Source organism: Hemiscyllium ocellatum, chromosome 9 (genome assembly GCF_020745735.1).
Source record: "Hemiscyllium ocellatum isolate sHemOce1 chromosome 9, sHemOce1.pat.X.cur, whole genome shotgun sequence".
Classification (NCBI taxonomy): Eukaryota; Metazoa; Chordata; class Chondrichthyes; order Orectolobiformes; family Hemiscylliidae; genus Hemiscyllium; species Hemiscyllium ocellatum.
This window is the reverse complement of record NC_083409.1, coordinates 103,044,951-103,058,040: the sequence shown is the minus strand read 5'-3', so window position 1 is coordinate 103,058,040 and position 13,090 is coordinate 103,044,951. Positions and strand designations below refer to the sequence as shown.

Sequence of the window (13,090 nt, the reverse complement as noted above, 5' to 3'; positions counted from 1 at the left end):
TTTACAAGGAAGTTGCCAGGATTGGAGGATTTGAGCTATAGACAGAGGCTGAATAGGCTGGGGCTGTTTTCCCTGGAGTGTTGAAGGCTGAGGGGTGACCTTGTCGAGGTTTACAAAACCATGAGCGGCATGGATAGGATAAATAGACAATCTTTTCCTTTGGGTGGGGGAGTCCCAAACATAATCCAAATCCTATCCTGCCCAGAACTCTCTTAAAGACTTTTTTAAAGGTCCCACTAATGGGAGGGGGCTGGGCAGCCAGATAACTAAATGGTTGAGTGCATTTCATGTTTTCATCTTACAGGGAAATGATTACTATTGGAGCAGATTATACACACACACACACACACACACACACACACACTACAATCTTGGCACCTTTGATTCTGGGGAGGTTTTTTTTCAAAATATCCATTCATGGGATGTGGACATCACTGTTTAGGCAAGCATTTATTGCCCAGGTTCCTCCCACAGCACAAATATGTGCAGGTTAGGAGGACTGGCCATGCTAAATTGCCTGTAGTGTCCAGGGATGTGCAGGCTAGGTGGATTAGTAGGGGTTCAGGGATTGGGTATGTGGGAAAAAAGCACAGCACATCAGGCAACATCTGAGGAGCATCTTTACACAGAGAGTGGTGGGTATGTGGAATGCACTGCAAGCAGTGGTAGTAGAGGCAGAGACATTAGGGACATTTAAGTGACTGCTGGACAAGCCCATGGACAGCAGTAAATTGAGGGGTGTGTAGGTTACATTGATTTTAGATTAAGATAAATGCTCGGCACAACATCGTAGGCCGAAGGGCCTGTTCTGTGCTGTACTGTTCTATGTTCTGTGTTCTTACCTGGTCTGGCCCACATGTGACTGTGGGATGGGCAATAAATACTGCCTAGCCAGCGATGTCTTCATCCCATCAATGAACAAAAAAAACGAAATCTTTTCACCTGTGATATGTTGGGTTCAATATAGTAGGCCACATCGTAATATAACGGTGTTCTAACAACCAAAGGCTCTATATAATTCCAACAGGAATTAAGCAATAACAACGTAGCCTGCAGTGTTTCTGATAGATGGAAATATTTGTTGCTGGCAAAGTAGCATTTTGTTCCTGACTAGACCATGTTTCCCTAAGATTCATTGGAAGGGACTGGACTTTGGTGTGTGTGTTTAAACAAAAATTGAAGAATTCCTTTTAAAACTTGGAAACCTGTCATTTCTATTCTCAATCTTTTCTGGTCTATTTAAAAGAAAATAGAGTGTTTTTTTGAATTGGTAATGCTTTCACAGCACTGAGATTAAAGAACAGGACCTTGGTTTGAAAGGATTTCCACAATGTGAGAAACGATTTACAAAATATAGAGGCATGTTTTACAAAGAGCATAAATACTCGGAGAATTTTAACATCTTTGAGTGAACTATTTTCACGCAGTGGACAGCGAAGAGGGTTACCTCAGGTTACAACAGGATCTTGATCAGATGGGCCAATGGGTCGCAAAGTGGCAGATGGAGTTGAATTCAGATAAATGAGAGGTGCTGTATTTTGGGAAGGCAAATCTTAGTTGGACTTATACACTTAATGGTAAGGTCGGAGAGAGTGTTGCTGAACATAGAGACCTTGGAGTGCAGGTTCATAGCTCCTTGAAAGTGGAGTTGAAGGTAGATAGGATAGTGAAGAAGGCGTTTAGTATGCTTTCCTTTATTGGTCAGAATATTGAGTACAGGAGTTGGGAGGTCATGTTGCGGCTGTACAGGACATTGATTAGGACGCTGTTGGAATATTGCATGCAATTCTGGTCTCCTTCCTATCGGAAAGATGTTGTGAAACTTGAAAGGGTTCAGAAAAGATTTACAAGGATGTTGCCAGGGTTGGAGGATTTGAGCTAAAGGGAGAGGCTGAACAGGCTGGGGTTGTTTTCTCTGGAGCATCGGAGGCTGAGGAGTGACCTTATAGAGGTTTACAAAATTTTGAGGGGCATGGATAGGATAAATAGGCAAAGTATTTTCCCTGGGGTCGGGGAGTCCAGAACTGGAGGGCATAGGTTTAGAGTGAGAGGGGAAAGATATAAAAGAGACCTATGGGGCAACTTTTTCACGCAGAGGGTGGTACATGTATGGAATGAGCTGCCGGAGGACGTGGTGGAGGCTGGTACAATTGCAACATCTGGATGGGTATATGAATAGGAAGGGTTTGGAGGGATATGGGCCAGGTGCTGGAAGGTGGGACTAGATTGAGTTGGCATATCTGGTCAGCATGGACAGGTTGGACTGAAGGGTTTGTTTCCATGTTGTAAATCTCTATGACTCTAAGTCAGTGTTCCGTGCATTCGTGCAAAATGCAATCGGGCGAGTGAAACTGAACATGCTGTAGTATCCAAATTGCAAAAATATATAATTTTCCCAGATGAGAGGTAGTTTTTGCCCAGTGTGATTCACGGATTTTTTTTTACCTCACCATCCACATCAGACTTAGAGGATTACCATCTTAAAAAAAAACAGAGCAGATAAAACTGGCAATTGTCTGCAATGACCTTCATGTGCCATGTTCCATTTCGGTCAGACAGTAGCATGGATAATGTCACTTTAGTGTAACTAAAACAAAACAACTTGTACTATATTAGAACTTTGAATACTGCGTTTGGTTCATAGAGTCACAGCGGTGTACAGCATGGAAACAGACCTTTCAGCCCAACTTGTCCATGCCGACCAGATGCTCTAAATTAATCTCATCCCATTTGCCGGCATTTTGCCATATCCTTCTAAACCCTTCCTATTCATATACCCATCCAGATGCCTTTTGAATGTTGTAATTGTACCAGCCTCCACCACCACCTCTGATAGTTCATTCCATAGACACAACACCCTCTACATGAAAAGGTTGCTCCTTGGAACCTGCATAGATGTTTGTCTAATTTTTAGTCATTTATGTAAGCCTTACTTATGTGAAAAATAATTGTTACCTGCCTCTGTTAACCTATGCTTTACAGTTCTCAGCTTCCTAACCTCCATAACATCTCGTTTGCCAAACTCCACTTGCTTAATTATTATATTAATATTATTCAAGCAATTGTTTCAATGTTAGTAGATGATGAAGGGACATGACAGTAGTCAAGTGGCACCTACTCATTTGTAATTCAGATGCTCAATCCAGTTTTGCGAGCATATGTTGGCTACAGAATTTGATCCAAGCATTGGCACCAGAGCTTAGGCAAAGCATAGAGAAACAAGCTTGTCATCAGCTGAGTATAACACTATGGAATCTTAGAAAAATTGGTGCGTACGTGTCAAAGTGAACTCCTTCCAATGGCCAGAAGCGTAGCGTTAGGCAAAAATCAAGATGCTTGTGGTTGTTACAGACCAGATATCGATTGTCCCTTGGACTGTGCTTTTAGGCCAAACACTTACAGCTACTTAATTTTATTAATTGTTCCTCCATTATGATCTCCAGTTTGGGTGGTCCACTGTTGTTTCTAGTGTTCAACTCTACTCACAGTCTCTTGATAATAAAACAGCCCATGCCGTCCTTCTGATAGGGCTGTTTTATTTGGAAAAGAGAGCTGAGAGGCGATCTGATACAGGTATTCCAAATTTTGAGGGTTCTGGTCAAAGCTAGTCACCTCTCATTTCAGTATGACTTTAATTGATCTATGTTTTCATTTCCCCCACCTTCTAGATCAGGCTGTTCAATTGGATACAAACAGTGCTCAGCTCCAGCTGAAAATAAGCAGGAAGGGTCCAGCAGTTGAAGTTGTTGAAGCAGAGCAAAGTAAGTGGTGTAACGCAGAACACTTCTGCAGCTCTCTCAATGTACTTGCCATAGCAGGCTACATCACTGGACCTCACTGCTGGGAGGTTAATGTGAAAGACATTCCTTTCTGGGCTGTGGGGATATCCTACTAGAGTATTCCACGCACGCTTCCAGGAAGCAAACCAGGATTTGAGGAAAACTCGTGGTCGTTTTCTTGCTCGGAAAGAGGCCTTTATTATGCCCAACACGACACCGAGGTGATGTATTTCCACTACGGAAACCAACTGGAGAACATTGGAATCTATCTGGACTGTGACAGTGACATTCTTGCTGTTTGTGATGCAGAATCAGTGCAGTGTCTGTACACGTTTTATTGTACACTAAAGGAACCGGTGTTCCCTGCCTTTTGTCCAAAATTTGATGAGAGTTAAGAGTTTTCACTGGTTCCCACAGTAATACACAGTGGTATTGTTGGCTGAAATAGATCATATGATGTGGGCTGGTATATTTTAGAATGAGAGTCCGCTGTTAGAGTGCGCTGTTACAAACATAGGGGCCTGCAGATTGGTGGTGTCATCTCTGGCATCATGGGAGTTCTCAGGCCTACTTCCTGCTTCTGACCATACCTCCCTCCCCACACTTGCTTTGGAAGCCTGAAACCTACAATCACTAAACTTTGTGTGTAATATTTAGAATTTAATTTCCTTTATTTTGATTTTAAAGCAACCTGTATTGTTATTTTTATTAAACCTTACTTTGTCAAAGTTGAACTTTTAATCGATTATGTCATGAATAGTAATATTAATAAAGTGCAAACTTGTTTATTTCCACAAGGGCTATTTTGTAGCTGTTGTTCTGTCTGAACTGATGTTTTTCTTTTTGGCTGTTGCTAGATTTCCCAAAATAAAGCTGTTTTTGACCTGATGATCCTTGAAATACAAGCAATGAATGCATACGGGGTGGTCAACTAGAGCGTCAAGTCAGGAAGTGGAGTTTAATGAATGGGCAGTTTAAGTGATTGATGGGTATGAGATGTCATTAAAAGGATGGACTGAATGTCTCAATATCTGCTCCGATGTGGTATGGAAGAATTGATGTATAAGGAGCTTGAGTTCTGTGGGGTCTGCAATACTTCTCGTGCCTGTGAGAGGAGTTTGACAGGAGACTTGTAATTGTTACTCTCTCTTATTTTGAGGAAGTCAGGATGAAGGCTGAACTCTGTGTCCTGAAATTGGACTTAACAGGCCACCGCCTCCATCATTCAGAATAGCATCCACAGTGGGATAATCAGCTACTGCGGAGGAATGGGCATCAATAAAGTAATGGAACCAGATGGGTCCACTCTGTCTATGGATATTCAGAGACTTGGTAATGTTGGTATCCAGGGCAATGTTATCTCTTTCGGCAACTGTGTTGAACAGATCAATTTGAGGTTACCATTTGTGCTGCTATGAAGTTGCTTTTCTTCCTTTGAGTGTATGTTTATATGCATGTCTGTACAATGTGTATAGAATGACTTTTGAAACAATTTATGCTTTGATTGTTGCGAGTTCTTTAATAAAAGTGTTGATGCACAATGTATTGATTATTGAGGCACTTCTTCCTGTTACATCCAGAGTACAGCTCTGAATCTAAGTGAGGCTCTGCAAGGGATTCTTAAACTCAACAACTTTCACCTGAACTGGACACTCGAGTCCCTGGCAGAGAGTTGCAGTAAACAGGAGACTTTCTGTGACAGGCCTATCTTCCCACATTTTAATGCTGCTTTATAATGCATGTTTTGAATTTGCTTTACACACCCATCCCGATTTGAAACATGTGGCAAGCACAGCAGGTCAGGCAGCACCCGAGGAGCAGGAGAGTCAACGCTTCGGGCATAAGGCCTTCATCAGGAATGTGTGGGATAATCTGAATGGCAAGGCAGAGCAAAGCACCAAGGATATTACCAGGTCCGCCTGTCCCAGAACGACTGGCTAGCTGAAAGCATTTTACATTTGATTGCCTCTCAGCCACTTACTCCTCATCTTAAACTTATGCCCTCTGATCTGACCTGGGGAAAAACGTTCTACTTGTTCCTGTCATAATTTTGTATACATCAGTCTGCCCCCTCCAACCCAGCCTATCCAGTCCCCATCGTAACTGAGAAGTTTCAACCCCGGCAATGTCCTGGTGAATCTCCCCCGCAGCCTCTCCAGTACAATCACATCCTTCCCGTTGTGTGGCAACAAGAACTGCACGCACTATTCTGTCTGAAGCTTAACTCTTCTACACTGCAGCTATGTTATATTCAGAGATTCTTGGTGCTGCTATGTCTCCTAAAGTATCCAGCTCACTACACGCAAACGTAACTAAATCTTGTTTAATTGAAGTGTGTACCACAGAACCCCATTTGACCTTTGGGCTGGAAGAACTCTCTCGGTATTTTACCGACACAGCAGCGTGCAACTTCCATTTCCCAGTTTATAGTTCAAAGAAAAAGAAGAAATGTGGTTCCTCACAATGTGTTTTAATATGTTGCCTCACTCAACGCTGAGGAAAATAATTTCTTAAACTTGTTCCAGGGACCTAAATAATTTTAGCTGCTTTCTGTAGAAGCCAGTTGATTTTCATTGCAATTGTAGGTGTGAATACGCTTGTTCTGGAAGTCATTGCTTTTTTTGTTGTTCGTTACAAATTATTACTCATAGGATTTCATATTTCCTTATCAATGATTGGAAAATGTGTGGAGGAAAACATGCATTACTTATCTGCAGCACATCCAGGTGCTTTGAGTCAGACATTGTACAGGAAAGGTTCAGAGATGATTAACTGCTTATTGTGTTCAAACAGCAACGTACTTTGCAATTTAGTTTGGGCCTCCATATCACCTTTAGAAGTAATATCTTGTCCTCCATTAACCGGAATATTCCTCTAACGGAAGTTGAAGAATTTTTCCCTTTGCATTTACAGAAAAATAAGAGTCAAAGTTGGAGGAGGTCCAAGCTGCTGAGAGTTATAGTAGACATCAAAGGAAGTTTATGACTAATTCCTATGATTGCCACAAACTATAGTGGGTTAGCTTTAGATTTGCTGACTGTGTTTGACCCTAGTTAATGCCCAGATACTATCAGTTATATTGTACTTCTCTGTGAATTTACAGATATTCAACAGTTTCATGTCTCATTTCCACATGGCAAATAGGCCACAGTCTGAACAATACATGGTGGCTGGCCAGCATTTCTTGCCCATCCCAAGCTGCTCTTGAAAGTGTGATGATAAACCAGGAAAAAAAATACATTAGCAGAGATTCCACTCCCTGTAACCATCTCCAATACCAGGTAGTGATATATCCAGAGACAATGTCCTCAATGGCACACCCATAAAAGTTGGCAAGAGTATTCGCCATCATGCCAAATTTCCTGAGCTGCCTGAAGGAGAAGAGACGTTGTTGGGCCTTTGTAACCAGTGCATCCACATGAAGAGTCCAAGAAAGCTTGTTGTGGGTAACCACTACCTGGAGCTTGACACTCTCCACTCGGTCTATCTCTGTGCTGTTAATGTGTGGGGGGTCATGAGTAACATCTGTCGAAAGTCAATAATGAGTTCCTTGGTTTTGACGGCATTGGGAGCGAGATTGTTCTCAGTGCACCATTTTTCCAGGTCTTCCACCTTCCTTCTGTAATCTGTTTCGTCACCATCTGAGATTTGACCGACTATGGTGGTGTCATCAGTGAACTTGTAAATGGCATTAGTCTGGTATTTAGCGACACAGTCATGGGTATACAGTGAGTCATGGATATACAATATTATGCTGTTAAAAAACTGCTGAAGGTGATTTCATTATTATACAGCATCAGATATCAGTAATAAATGCACAGTTGACCTTAAAGTGCTTTGATGCAGATCAATATAAATTGCAGTAACTTCATAGACGTGTCACTTGGGACTAAAAGGTGCTCTGGTTGGATTTCAAAAATGAAATCTGTTAAGATATTTCTTCTGTCCATTGTGAGCTTGGTTTGTATCTGTGCTGTAAGCTGTTCTGATGTGAAGCTTGTGAATAATGGTTATGAAAATGTCGTCATCGCTATTAACCCTGGAATACCAGAGGATCCAATGCTCATTACAAAAATTCAGGTAGGACCAGTAGCTGAATCCCTATTGCAATCACTGACTGTGTTTAGTAGTTTCATTTATCATTGATACTGGAAGTTAAGCAACTGAAAGAGACTTCTTAAACAATCTGGCATTTGATGAGCATTCTTTTGTGGCCATCCATGGGCTTGTGTGTTACAGAAACGTCCAACATTCAGCTGTCTCAATCCTGTCATCAAACCCAGTTACTCTCTGTCTGGGTCTGTGGTTTAGTTTCATCTTCCCACCTTGTGGCCAGTAATCTCCTCACTAAACAATAATCTATCACTGTCTATTTTAACAGTTTTAATTGACCCTCGCCATCAATAGCTTTTTGAAGAGGGAGAGTTCCTCTGTGTAAAGAGGTGTTTCATGAATCAAACATGACTATCTTAGCTCCAATCTTCTGGAAGGTTCTGACCTCTGGTTCTGGATTCTCCCACCAAAGAAGGTGATTTATCTGGATTTTGCCCAGTCAAAACCATTAATCGTGTGTGACTTGGGAAAACTGTAGTATCCTGATGGTTTTCCAAGTACCACAGGTGCAGCCCCTTTGGATTACACACTGTTCCCCTGGGAGTGAGAGAGCTTTTAAACTCACACAGTGTAGTCACATTTTGGCAAAAATTTCTTAAATGCACAGGGTTGTTTCTGCAAGTTCAATTCCCATATTGGCTCAAGTTACCATGAAGGTCCAACTTTCTCAATCTCTCCCCTCACCTCTGGCATGGTGACCCTCAGGTTAAACTCACCAGCAGTCATCTCTCTCTAACATGAGAGTAACCCCACAGTCCCATGGGGCTACGGTGACTTTTCCTTTCACTTTAACTCCTGGCATGTAATTATCTAAACCCCCAATCAGTCAGAAGAGCACTGCTGTGTTGCCATTGCTTGGTCAGACATGATCATCCCATAGATTGAGAGAGCAGCTCACCATGAGCCAAGTAGAAAGAATCTCTCATTTCCCAGTGACAACCCTGTCCCTGTAACTAGCCACAATTAGATATGTTGCCTTGTTAATTAATTTGCTTTTACCAATGATAATAATGCATTAATAATCAGGGTCTCTTCAATCAATGAAGGAAACATTCAAGTCAGTAAGGTGTTAAATGAAGATATTGGTGAAGCAGGTTTGAAGGAGTGCACTATCTCACAAGGCAGTGTTAGCTTATGAGGAAAGTCTTCATCAATGATTCATCAATTAGATTGTGGTGGAAGGTAGTGTGTTAGAGAGAGAGAATGGTGCTTCACTTGTATTAATCTCACCATTGCCATTGAGCCATAGAACTGTACAACATGGAAACAGACCCTTTGGTCCAACTCATCCGTGCTGACCAGATATCCTAAATCAATCTAGTTTTTAATCCACTTACCAGTATTTGGCTCATATCCCTCTAAACCATTCACATTCACATACCTACCCAAATGCTTTGTATATGTTGGAATTGGACCAGCCTCCACCACCTCCTCTGGCAGCTCATTCCATTCACGCATCACTCCCTGCATGGAAAGTTGCCCCTTAGATCCCTTTTAAAACATTGCTCTCTCACCTTAAATCTATACCCTCTAGTCTTGGTCTTCCCCACCCAGGGAAATTACCTTGTCTATTTACCCTAACTATGCCCCTCATGATTTTTTAAACCTCTATAAGGTCCCCCTCAACATCAGACACTCCAGGGAAATTAGCCCCAGCCTATTCAGCCTCTCTCTATAGCTCAAACCCTTAATTCTGGCAACATTCTTGTGAATCTTTTCTGAACCCTTTCAATCTTCACAAAAGCCTTCTGGGAGCAATGAGACCAGAATTGCATGCAGTATTCCAAAAGTGGCCTTACCAATGTTCTGTCTGGTCGAAACATGACCTCCCAATTCCTATACTCAATGCACTGACCAATTAAGGAAAACAAACCAATTGCCTTTTATGTTGTTAACAATCAAACAACACTAGGTTATAGTCCCCCAGGTTTATTTCGAAGCACTAGCTTTCTGAGCGCTGGTCCTTCATAAGGTTGTTGTGGATATAAGGTCATCAGACATAGAATTTATAGCAAAAGATTTCAGTGTGATGCAACTGAAATGATATATTGAGCAAACCTTGATTGTTTGTTAAGTCTTTTATCTTTTGGAATGGTTTGCAGGTTTCAGTTCATTAATATTTAAGTCCCAGGAAATCTTTTAAGTCACCTTCTCAAGATAGCTTAAGGTTTTATAACAAAAGGTGACATCTCAGCTCAGGCAATGCATGAAAGGTATGAGGTCAAAGTCTGCCTGTATCCCAATTGAGTTAGACTAGTTCTTTTTCCAAAGTGGAATTTACAAAATATTACATGTATTGACTGCCTGCAGATTGTCAATTTTTCAAGCAAAATACAATATGTCTGCAAATATAATTCTGCAAGTACAAATTCACCCCATAGTCTTATAGGGTGTGTGCGTGCATGAGAGAGAGAGAGTGGGTGTGTGCATGCGAGTGTGCATGTGTGAGTGTGGGTTCACGTGAGAGAGTGTGTGTGAAAGCTTGGTAAAGTGTGCGTGTGGGTGTGGTGGGGAATAGGCCTGTGAGACGGTATGTGTGTGGATATGACTGTGAGTTTTGTATGTGTGTGTGGATAAGAGAGAACGTGTGTATGACAGAGGATGTGTGTGTGTGTGTGTCTATGAGAGGGGATCTGTGAGTGTGTAAGAGTGTGTGTGTGAGAGAGTGTATAGTGCAGTGGGGTCAGCTGTAATGTAACATGAACCTAAGGTCCCGGTTGAGGCCATCCCAGTGGTTATTGAACTTGGCTCTCAGCCTCTGCTTGGCCACTTTGCATTGTTGCATTATGAACAATCCAGGTTTGCTCAATATATCATTTCAGTTCCATCACACTGAAATGTTTTGCTATAAACTCTGTTTCTTATGATTTTATACTCCACAAACACCTGATGAAGGAGCAATGCTCCAAAAGCTAGTGCTTCCAAGCAACCTGTTGGACTATAACCTGGTGTTGGGTGCTTTTTAACTTTGTCCACCCCAGTCCAACACCAGCTCCTCCACATCATTCTTACATTGTGATTTACCACAATTTCCACACTGGGAAAAAGGTCAGTTGGGCAATCTTTACTGATGATAGTGGGTAGCAATGAGCTGGTCCCCCTTTACAATGGTGAAAGAAGACTGTTTTGTTCCCCTTCAAATTTCACCCAGAGCTAACGTATCAGATCTGAACTGTGAGTGTGAGTGCAGAACAAAAACAATTTTCATTTATATGTGATATGGAGATGCCGGTGCTGGACTGGGGCGGACAAAGTCAGAAGTCACACAACACCAGGTTATACTCCAACAGGTTTAGTTAAAATCACAAGCTTTTGAAGTACTGCTCCTTCATCAGGTGAAGAGAATTCAACTAACGAAGGAGCAGCGTCCTGAAAGCTTGTACTTCCAAAATAAAGGAATTGGACTCTCACCTGGAGTTGTGTGATTGTTAACTTTCTCCACCCAAGTCCAACACTGGCTCCTCCACATCTTAAATACACCTGTTGGACTATAACTTGAGATTATCTCTTAACATTCCATTATGTGGCCAAATTTTGTTTTACAATTCCTTGTTGAGTGTAAAGAGGCATTTTGCCATGTCAGATTGTACAGAAAAGTTGCAGTATAAGTTTATTAATGTTGACCATTCTTCCCCTACACAAAGTCAATTTTAAAGTCTATGAAATATATTGATAATGTTTTATATGCTGAAGAAGTTGTTGCCAATTTTGCGTGAGAGTACAATGATTAAAAATTTTCACAACACCTGTCTTTCTTGTAGGAAATGGTGAGGTCAGCTTCAAACTTCTTGTACAAAGCCACCAAACATCGAGCTTATTTCCGAGATGTGAAAATCCTATTGCCCATCACCTGGAGTTCACAGCCCCACTATCAGAGACCAAGCACCCAGTCTTATGAAAAGGTAAAAGCTGAAATAATGATATTGTTGCATTACTTTTTTCCTATTTCATGGGGCAGTCTATCAGCCATGCTAACCTACTCTTAAATATATTTTAATACTTGACTTTGTGAAAAATTGGCAATTGCATCTCTAATGATCTATCCTTTATTTTATTTAACCAAATGATCCAAGACAGTGTTTAGAAAATACTTTCTGCTTTACCTTTGATATTGCTGACTGGCCCAATGCACATTGGTTTATAGAACATAGAACATTGCAGCTCAGTACAGGCCCTTTGGCCCTCGATGTTGCGTTGACCTGTGAAATTAATCTGATGCACATCTAACCTACACCATTCTAATATGATCCATATGTATGTCCAATGTTTAGAAGGGCAATTTCATAAAAATGTATTTTGCTTCCTTAGAATTTCAAACAAAAAAGGCCTATTACTATTACTCATTTTTCTTTTCCGCTTTGCTGTCTCTGTACCATGCTTTTGCAGTTTATATTTAACAGTAGTTTGTTGATGATCTTATTCCGTAATGTTATTTCCTCAATTCATCTTTTTCTAGGCTAATGTGATCATTGCTAACCCACATACTCAGTATGGAGATGACCCATACACTCTGCAGTATGGCCAATGTGGTGACAAGGGCCGGTACATTCACTTTACCCAAAACTTCATGTTAGATGACGCCCTGATCCAAGTTTATGGTGACAGAGGTAACAACTTTACAGATATTCCTTCCATCTGTGTAGTTGACTATAATCTCTTCCTCTTTCACTGGAAACACACTCGCATTTGTTCTTAGCTTGGTGAAATTGATCAAAGCCTTACTTTGTAAAATCATACTTGGGGTCACAGAGATGTGCAGATATTCTAAATTAATCTAGTTCCATTTGCCAGCATTTGGCTCATATCTCTCTAAACCCTTCCTATTCATACACATGTCCAGATGCAATTTCAATGTTAGAATTGAACCAGCCTCTACCATTTCCTCTGGCAGCTCATTCCATACGTACATCACACTCTGTGTGAAAAAGCTGCCCCTTACGTTACATTTAAGCCTTTTCCCTCTCACCTTAAACCTATGCCCTCTAGTTTTGGACACCCCCTACCTAGGGGAAAAGACCTTGACTATTTACCCAAACTGCCCCTCATGATTGGAGATGCCAGTGTTGGACTGGGGTGTACAAAGTTAAAAATCACATGCCACATTACAGCCCAACAGGTTTATTTGGAAGCACTTGCTTCCGGAGCTCTGCTCTTGATCAGTGCTCCAAAAGCTAGTGCTTCCAAATAAACCTGCTGCA

The 13,090-nt window shown here is 41.4% G+C and overlaps 2 protein-coding genes across 2 annotated transcripts in view; both read left to right on the top strand.

The window, feature by feature from the left end:
* LOC132818553 (calcium-activated chloride channel regulator 1-like) overlaps window positions 1-4,714 on the top strand; it is a 37,187-nt gene extending 32,473 nt beyond the window's left edge. The window contains exon 16 of the mRNA XM_060829611.1: window positions 4,637-4,714. Coding sequence (XP_060685594.1) covers window positions 4,637-4,714 — 78 coding nt within the window. The remainder of the gene's footprint in view (window positions 1-4,636) is intronic.
* Window positions 4,715-7,697: 2,983 nt separating this feature from the next.
* LOC132818552 (calcium-activated chloride channel regulator 1-like) overlaps window positions 7,698-13,090 on the top strand; it is a 42,822-nt gene continuing 37,429 nt past the window's right edge. The window contains exons 1-3 of the mRNA XM_060829610.1: window positions 7,698-7,859; window positions 11,654-11,794; window positions 12,349-12,499. Coding sequence (XP_060685593.1) covers window positions 7,698-7,859; window positions 11,654-11,794; window positions 12,349-12,499 — 454 coding nt within the window. The remainder of the gene's footprint in view (window positions 7,860-11,653; window positions 11,795-12,348; window positions 12,500-13,090) is intronic.